This window comes from Coregonus clupeaformis, chromosome 31 (genome assembly GCF_020615455.1).
Source record: "Coregonus clupeaformis isolate EN_2021a chromosome 31, ASM2061545v1, whole genome shotgun sequence".
Lineage (NCBI taxonomy): Eukaryota > Metazoa > Chordata > Actinopteri > Salmoniformes > Salmonidae > Coregonus > Coregonus clupeaformis.
In genome coordinates, this window is record NC_059222.1 from 35382240 (window position 1) to 35391709 (window position 9470).

Consider the following 9470-nt stretch of genomic DNA (forward strand, 5'->3'; position numbering starts at 1 on the left):
TCCTATATTCCTCCTGTTTTATAATGTGGTCCTCTGTAGCTCAGCTGGTAGAGCACGGCGCTTGAAACGCCAAGGTAGTGCGTTCGGGACCACCCCATACACAAAAAATGTATGCACGCATGACTGTAAGTCGCTTTGGATAAAAGCGTCTGCTAAATGGCATATTATAATAAGAGTTATATTTGTGTGTGTAAACAAATGAAATGATGATAATGATGACCCCCAAATTGTTTTAAAGCTTTATTGAGTTATTATTTGGCTATTCATTCCTGCATAATAATGAATCTAGGCCTTCTTCTTTACACAGTACAGTAATTTAGCTGTATCCATCAATGTTGTCAGTGTGATGCCGATAGGATTGTCCTTGCAGGTGTAGGCTACAGCATCAAAAAGGCTCACGGTGCGTCGAAATGATCTTACTCTCCACGAGAGAATAAAACAAGTATTTGCACAGAAACGCACGTAGAAATGTCGTCTGGTGACCCAGTGTCTTTGTCTTCTTTTAGTAGGCCTAAATCCATAAAGTGAATGAATGTCATTTCTTTGAGGAATGGTAGCTACGCCCTTGTGTCAATGCATGCTCCCACAAAGTGCATTGCTAGAGAGCCATGGCTGGAAGCAGTACATGTAGGGGTAGTATCCATATTGGTAGGCCGGGTAGAGAGGCAGAGCAGGCGGACTGGGCAGGTCATCCCCTCCGTACTGTCTTTGATCGTCTCGAACCAGGACCTTCACCGCCACTTTCTTAGCCAGTGTGGCTGGTGTAGAGTAGCTACGGGCGGCTAGTTCGGCCGCCATTTGCCGCCGTTTGGTCTTATATCTCCGGTTCTGAAACCAGATTTTCACCTGGGTTTCCGTGAGCTTCAGGGCGCCCGCCAGGTCCGCCCGTTCAGGACCAGACAGGTAGCGCTGCACGTTAAACCGATGCTCTAGCTCGTAGACCTGCGCGTGGGAGAAGGCCGCACGGGAGCGCTTCTTGTTACCAGATATGGGTTGGCCTACGGTGTTGTAACAACTCTCCCTCTCCTCCTCATCCTCCTCTTCCTCCCTCTGTTTGTCCTGATCCAGACTGGGTAGTTGTTTGTTGTTTATGTCTGTATTGGAGGAAAGAATCAAGTAAAAGGCGTTGGGGTTATTTCGCGACCTCTTTATGTTTCAAATAGCAACAACGTATGCTAGTCTATGTCTCTCCAACACATTTATTACTCAATAAATGAGAAGTTCAAAGCCAGTAAGTGGGGTTATAATTTTACTCGTAATCATCTGATTATTAAGCATGCTTCTTATTATATACAGCCTATTATTATAGCCTGCATTATTCATCTGATTTGTTAGATTACAGTTGTCAAAGTAATAAGTAATAGAAGAATACATTTGATGTGCATGAAAATGTGAGCCGAGGTTGCAAAATAAAAACAATCGAAAGCCATATCAAATGTAGGCCTGGAAATAACCAAGCAGAACTGAGTTTTTTTCATTATATATGGAATTTAGTATGTTCAGTGCGGAATTGATTTTGTTCACTGTAGGCCTATACGGACAGTTTGCTCACTGTATATGGCTATGGCTTGGTGAGACAAAGCGTTATAGCCTACAGTAGCCTATTGATCAGCATAATCGCATTCCAACAACAAACCTGTATCATGATTGCATTTAGATTCCTGGTCGATATCAATAATCTTATAGACAGACTGAGAGGGTGACGTACCTTTTCTGCATGACATGTATTCCGCATCTTCTCCAGTGGACTCTTCACTACCGGACTCAGATGTGGGGTTCCTGATGTCGCCCAAACCGGGAGAGGAACCAATATTTCCTTGGCGGAAGTGTTTAATCTCCATCTCATCCCGGTTGTGCTCCTCACTGCAGTCCGACGTGGATGAACCCGTGCCCCTCGAGCTCCCATCCCTGCTCTCGGTTGGCCGGTCCTGGTTGGTGGTGGCCAGCTTTAACGTACATAGTTCTGTCAGATCCCGTGAAGTTGCAATGTTGTCTCGTGCGTCACGTCCCCGGGTGAGGATGTCGTTGATTGAGAAAGAGGGGCAGCCCAGCGCCATGATGACATTTACGCAAAACCAACTTTTATCACAACCCAAGTTTTATTAGGATACTCTCTCAACCCACTCTCGAAAGTCGTGCGGCCCTTATCTACAGAACCCTTCAACAATGAAAACTCTCCAGGTATTGATTGGGTTGTCCCCTCCTTTGCTATTTTCTCTCGATCTCCTCCCGATGTAATTTAATTGCGGTGAAACAGCCTCTGGTCTAATCAACAGCGGATGTGTCAGTATATGTCATATCTGCATTACAACTCTCACTTCTGCCACTGAAGCCTGCGCTGATTGGCTGTCTGAGCTGGTTAGCCCCGCCCTGGACCGCCTTGCGGAGGATGTCTATCCCTCAAGCACTTGATTTTAATTGATGACGGAGAGATAAACAGGCTACTTGGGCGTCATTTGGAGACGAGGAGCAAAAGCCTGTAGTGATTGTATAAGTGTTATGGACTATGATGGATGGAGGTAGCACAAATTCAGCCTTTTTAAAACTTTTGTTTGAGTTTGACTCAGTTGTTAGGAATTAGGAACATTTAGTGACCCTCAGCAGTTAGGGGAAAGGTCTGCTGTTATGTGAGGGGATTTTGTTGAGGGAAATATGTGAAAGGCTATTGGCTCGCGGTGCCCTGCAAGATCTAAGAACATTGTATTTGTGTACTGACGGATCAATAACTATGGATGTGGAGACTGTCCTGCGCTATAGCCTCAGCGCCTCTGGCCTCATAGGCTATCCACACTCATTATATGAATTCCGTGGGCCTACGCATTTGAAGATTAACCGACATACATTTTTTTGGTAAAGAGGGTATGAAAACAGTATTTTAATTATCTTATTTTAGTCTACAAATGTGTGCTGGGCGCCTCTGTCCATTTGATTGTAAGTAATACCAAAATGTTACGTTCATAGAAGGTCCTATGTGTATTTTCCTCATGGTTTTAGAGCGTTTTTCTGACACTAATGTACATTTTTACAGTCTTTATCACCTTTCTTGTGCTTTTGCCTTGATGTGGATTTGAAGCTAAAATTGTGCGTAAAATGGTTTTACAGTAGGCTATACAGTACATGTCCCATGGATCAAATACTTCAAAACTTTCAGCGAAATGACTGTTCAATCAAAGTAATATTTTAAGTTTACTTGTGTGGCCTTCATAACGGATCAAATGTCAGGTGAATGTAGTAGGCCTATATACATCAATGTTGGTACAATGAGTGAAGCGGTTATTACCCTCTTGGTTTTCTCTTTTCTTAGGCCTTAGTCATGTGTGTGTTACCAGAGGACGTTGAGATGTGGAATTACATTAAGATGTAACTTTTGTCTGCAGATGGTTTTCAGAGAGTAACAACAGATCTTAGTTGGTCCAGTGAAGAAAAGGATGGAAAAACCAACGCACACATCAATTACGCATGACATTTTTTAGAAATGTGAAAGTGAATTGTAAGCGACTGCTGTTCGTTTAGAAACTATACAATTTCAGCAACATAAATAACTTGGTCACCTGTTATACAGAAGCTCTTCGTAGTAACCATGGCGAGGAGGCTGATGTATTTGGAAACGGGAAGACAAAGAGGATCATTGCGCGTAAATGTAAAACATTCTTGAAGTAATCCGCTCACTTTCATTTGAATAATAATTGTTAAAAGCACCTGTAGCTAGCACATGTAGTCTTAATTTGCGGTCCATGTTAGTTAGTTCATGAGTAAGTAGCGTCACCCTGTGGTAGTAATGATTACCACACTCAGTAGAATGGCTCAGCCATTAACTGGGTTTGGGAGAGTATGGAAATACAGTCCGGCGCCTTGAGGAGTGGTTCCACACAGAACTGATGGGCCTTCACGATAGAACAAAATAATCTGAACAAGATCAAGACAACACTGCAATCAGGATCTCAAATAAAAATCTGTCCTCTAAATACAATAGTTGTGGGAAACGGTTTACATAAGACTTAAAGACACATTATTTTAATTATGCTTTAATGTTTGATAATTGTTCTGCCTTTCTTGGGATTTTTAAATAACTTTTTGTCCTACATTTTCAGTTCTATATTTTTTCCTGTCATTAGCCTTATCTTAAGTGCCATTTTCCGGAATAGACAATTAGAAAAAAGCTCAATAAACTCATTTGAAATAGTACTCATTTGAAAAACTACACAGATTACCATTTTGCGCAGCAACTCGCAGTCCCCCTCCGCACGCGCAAGCACACAAACACACACACACTTCCCTCTCTGTTTATATTGTGCAACCTTCAGGCCTACGTTTAATTGATGAGATGATGTGATGACAGGTGAGCTTGCTCCTTGGTTGTGTTGTATTTTCGTCCCCTAACTAAACAGAGAGGTCTCTCTCCCTCCCTCTCTCTTTCTCGCTGTTCTGACTGCAGAGAACACACAGCCCAGAGGTGTCAAAACATATCTAGAGTAGAAGTCATGGACATTCTGGTAAGCAAACCTGCAGGTGTTCATGGTATCCTCTATTACTGGATCTATGTAGGCTATTGTAGGTTCCCATGCATGCGTAACGAAAATATACTTATTTCAACATCATCACAATCTCCTCAAGATGATTCACATGTATTCAGAAGCATAGGTAAGCCTATTACAAACATATAGCCTACATAGGCCTATGCAATGTTCAAACATAGACGTTTATCTATGCCTCTACTCTTTCCATCCTTGTGGGGATCCGGAGTGCATCGCTGTCATTCCTAACTCCGCCGACAGCTCCTGCTGTTCGGGTAGACCAGGCTGAGGGAGTGAGGTGGGCCTTCAGTATTTCAGTTCCTCCGCCTATAGCTGTCTGTACTCTATATTTGGCCTTTGTTTTCTGCAACCCTCTTGAAGGGTTACCATGGGAGACTTTGTTTTGGGAAACTCCGTGAGCGCCGTGCGCCTTGTGGATGAGCTGCTATCTTTGGCAGCAGTAGATAGCAATCACGGCTCTGGCACTCTCTCGCCACACACACAAGCGGGCACGCACATACACGCTGACCCACCCACACACACACACACACACAACACACCGCGTCCTCAGGCATCGCCCTCCTGTCGCCATCTCTATTTACTTTAAGGTCTCTCTGCCACTTACCCTGACACAGGTATGTCGTCTACCGGCAGTGCAGTAGCCAGGAGAAGCGGCCTAGCGCCTATCGCTGGAGACAAACACTTTGTTTACGTTTCTATCCATCTCCATTATTGGCGTCTCCGGGAGAGACAGGGCTTTTGTTTAAAACGGTTAACTATATCTAATGAGCGGTGATATGGAGACATCAAAGTGATAGGAGTTCCCCTGTGTGTAAACCCAAACCCTGTTACTCTCTCGTCCCATTGAACATCATCCTTTATTTGGGAATCTGTGATGGAAGACCATGTTTCCTCCCATTGTATAGGTTGGACGTTGGATGGAAGTTACCATGAGAACACAGCAACATTTCCTCAACGGCAAAAGGAATGGAATAAGTGGCAATCAGTGTTTTTAATTGGTTTAGGCCTACACCTAATGACACATCGAATAAAGGAAAGTCAGTCTGCATGAATCTGATGAGTGACTATGGTTTGAAATAATGTGTGTAGCTATAGCTTATTTACGAAATGTCAGTTTCACAGGTTAAAATTCTGAATTTAAAAAGTATTATTTTTCTTCTTCGTCATAATATAAGCCCAATATTCGTATCTAAATTATAATATTTCGCTTTTTAAATGATATTTTAACATAATTACAAGGCTATTAATACGAGATCAGTTCAGGCTAGGCAGTGTCGGTGTGGGCCCTCCGCCCTCCGTGGATGCGCGATCAGACTGTTATAGCGCGTTGTCTGGAGAATGTCCGTCTCTGGCCTTAATTCTCCATTCTCCATTATGTCTGTCTGAGTTCTGGCTCTTGTCTGTTTCTGTCTGTCTTCCTGGCCTGCTCTTCTATCAGCCTCTCCTCAGTGCTCACACAGCGAAGGCTGGAAAACGGCCTTCAACGCGATCAGTATGCTGGTAGAGCCATATCTTGTGGCAGGCTTATAACATATGCTCAATAGAGACTAATGTGCATTTGGGGGAAATTAAGATAGGCCTAATTATTTTTGCTTTAATCGTGATATATTTTATTTCCCCAAAGTTTATTTGTATCTTTAGATTACAAATAATCAGCATAGGCCTAATTGACGGCCTGAATTGGTGTAACGCAAAACAGAGACCAAACGCCCCTTCTGCAGAACCTCTAAAAAACCAAAGCGCTTCTCAATGGCCGAAAAGAAGAAAATATCACGAAAGGCCTAGCTTTTCCACCACTGTCAATCAAATAAAAACTGTATGAATAATTCCGAAATTAGTGCGCACATATTTATGTGTAGGCCTACTACAAACACAGCACACCTTTTAGTTAATGAGATTGAATGAACGCGGCTATTAATTTCTCTCTCAACTCAAAACCAGGCACAAAAAAATTTCAAAAGGCATTTGCAAGGTTTCTTTCTTCCCCCCCACACACACAGATACACAAATACACACAATTGCAAGTGTATAGTGTTGCCCTTAGCAAGTTCCCAAGAGACCGTTTATGCCCCTCATGGTAATAGCATTAGGCCTATAGACTAACAAAGCTGTAACCAACGCCCTCTTTCAGTTACAGTAAATTAGGATACCAGCGTCTTCCGGGTTTGGCCGGGGTAGGCCGTCATTGTAAATATATAACTTGCCTAGTTAAATAAATGTTATACAAATTTGAAACTCTTTTCGAAACTGCGATGGAGAGTGTAAGGATACGACCATTTTATTTTCCCTCAGAAAATATTATCAACACATGCCTTAATTTTCATACCCAAATGTTTCACTTTATTTGTGAATATATGCTTATTTTCTAAAAACCGCAGCGGGAATTGTTTAAGTGCACAATATGAGGATACATCTCAAATAAGTGATTAAAAAAGGCAGCAGCAAATGGTCAATTCGAAATAACAAAAAAGAATCCTCATACATGTTCGATCTTTTATTTAAGGATTTTCTGTTATGCTGTTGAAGAATAATGTTTTCACTGGTAAAGACCAAGTAGGCTACATGTAAAGAGCTCAGATATAATCATTGCCAATGTTTGCCATTCAAATCCTTGGTTCACAAGCACCCAATAGCTTTTAGGTCATATTACGCACGGTTGCGCACGCGTTTAAGTCCGTCTGCAATGTTGCCATAGTATATATCTATATCCAACAGTGACTCTGGAATAGTCCAACAACTTTTAAAAACACGTTTTTTCCACGTTGATGAGAAAACAACTCATATCTTTGTACAAGATGATCGAGTCTCAATATGACAGCTTTCAAAGAGAAATCCTTCTATTTCGCTGCATGTGACACAGACAGGTTTTCCCTTATCCAAAAAATACTGTAGGCTAGTGATCGACGTGATCAACCGTTAATCAACAAAGCAAATGTTTTAAAACTGAAGATCATCACATCCAGCTACCAGGCTCGAATGCCCTGCAGAGTTCCTTGGCAGCCAGTTCCCTGCGGTGTTTGGGCCTGAGATGTCGACGCGCCCAGGTTCGCCAGACCCATGTTCATAAAGGCGTTAGCAGTAGAGTTGGGTGCTAGAGCAGGCAGGCTAGAGTACGTGCATGAGTAAGTGTTAGTATACACCGGATTATTGTAAGTATAAGCCGGGTAGCCGTTATAACTAAAGGGGCTGGCCGCTCCAACAGTGTAGGATGTATTATAGTTCTGAGATCCAGCCAGGCAGGGCTTCCCATCCCGCACCAGCACCGGTACTGCCACTCTCCTAGGTGGGGGAGGATGGTGAGGGTGTCCGGCCATCTCCAGGGTCTTGTCCTGTCGCTGCCGTTTACACTTATACCTCCTGTTCTGGAACCAGATTTTGACCTGTGTGGAGGTCAGTTTCAGAGTGTTCGCCATGTGTTCCCTCTCGGGGGCGGACAGGTAACGCTGCTGTTTGAAGCGCCGCTCAAGCTCGAACACCTGCGCCTGGGAGAAGAGCACGCGCGGTTTCCGCCGGGTCCTCTGCTGTTTTGGGAGTCTCTCCGAGTCCGAGTGCGCCTGCGCGGACTCCTCACAGGCCCTCACCCCCATTGCGCCACAAGATTCTGGAGAAAGAGAGGAGAGAGGGATTTTAGTAATCTAACGTTGACAGATTAATCTACATTTTCTATACAAAACAAATATTGTAATCCTGGAGGTCCGCAGTAGGTTACATGCAGTTTTTTCCTGTTTTTTCTATAATTCCCCTCTAACTAGGCACTGATTAAGACCTTGGATACCAACAGAGTGAATTATTTGGCTAATCAATTACACGAATATCAATTAACCACAAGGGGAAATTAAATCAGATACCTATATTTGTTCTTGAAATATTGTTGTTTTCATGTCTTCATATTGTATGTGTTTCTTCTTTTTTTCTTTTTTTTTTTTCTTAATAGGATCATCTGAATAAAGGGTAGGCCTAAATGCATTAAATAATTAGGTAATATTCAAGCATATTCAATCAGTAAATATATTAAATAATTGTGGCCTAGTTAAAGTTGGCCCAATATTACTCGTCATTTCTAAAAAGGAAATCAACTGTGTGGAACAACAATTGTGTAGAAAAAATATGGTAGTCTAGTCATTTCAGTGCATTGTGTAGCCTAAGTGTATAGCTGACAATAAAAAAAAACATGGCTCTTTAAATAATTGTATAAAACTAATAATTGTCGATGTTTTTTTTATATCTGGTGTTTCGGCCATGCATGAGTGTCAAACGCTGTCGTTTTGTGTTTTGTTATTCTCCAAAACGATGTATCCTTTATTTACAGATGATCCCTGCATGTAGATGACATCGTCGTTAAACTGAAGTAGTCTAGGCTGAGGTAGTCTAGTTACATGGAAGAAGAAATATGAATGAATTAGGCCTATATTAATGGGTGTATTGTGAGTGTATTATCATGTAATCGAATGTAATAAATGAGCCTGATAACCTAGACTACTGCAATCCTATTGAAGCTAAAATAATAGAATAGAATACAATACTTTCTTTCAGAATTAAATGGCTAGGATATGCTGGTAATCCAGGAATCACCCACTCACTGGCGTTTATGTCCTCTTGCTCAACCTCCAGGCTGGTGTCGGCTGAGTGTCCCTGCAGCCCCGGGGAAATGAACATCTCCCCGGCTAGACCCGTTTCCATCAGCTGCTCCTGAACCGCCAGACTACTCAGGTAGGACATCCTCTCCTCTTCTTCCGAGAGCCCGGGGCTGGGGCTGTCCCTATCGGCCAGCATACAAGACGGGGGCGACTGGAGGGTGTAAGGGTGCTGCTGTGGCCCGGGGTGAGAGCGCTCATGGGGCGGCCCAAGGTGTGAGGCGAGCCGCTGTTGTTGAGCATGCTGCTGAAGCTCCAACTTCAGTATGTCCTTGACTGAGAACGGCGTGGAGGAGGCAGA

The 9470-nt window shown here is 42.9% G+C and overlaps 2 protein-coding genes across 2 annotated transcripts in view; both read right to left on the reverse strand.

Moving 5' to 3' along the window:
* Window positions 1-227: 227 nt before the first annotated feature.
* Window positions 228-2271, reverse strand: LOC121547924 (homeobox protein zampogna). Its single transcript, XM_041859336.1, has 2 exons — window positions 1709-2271; window positions 228-1094 (listed from the first exon to the last, which is right to left on the reverse strand). The coding sequence occupies exons 1-2, from the start codon at window positions 2055-2057 to the stop codon at window positions 571-573; spliced, it is 873 nt and encodes a 290-aa protein (XP_041715270.1). The 5' UTR covers window positions 2058-2271; the 3' UTR covers window positions 228-570.
* A 4557-nt stretch (window positions 2272-6828) lies between these two features.
* LOC121547925 (homeobox protein Nkx-2.5-like) overlaps window positions 6829-9470 on the reverse strand; it is a 2982-nt gene continuing 340 nt past the window's right edge. Inside the window, exons 1-2 of the mRNA XM_041859337.2 lie at window positions 9116-9470; window positions 6829-8136 (exon numbers count right to left, since the gene is read on the reverse strand). The exon at window positions 9116-9470 is cut by the window's right edge and continues 340 nt beyond it. Of these exons, the coding sequence (XP_041715271.1) occupies window positions 7499-8136; window positions 9116-9470 (993 nt within the window). The 3' untranslated portion in view covers window positions 6829-7498. The remainder of the gene's footprint in view (window positions 8137-9115) is intronic.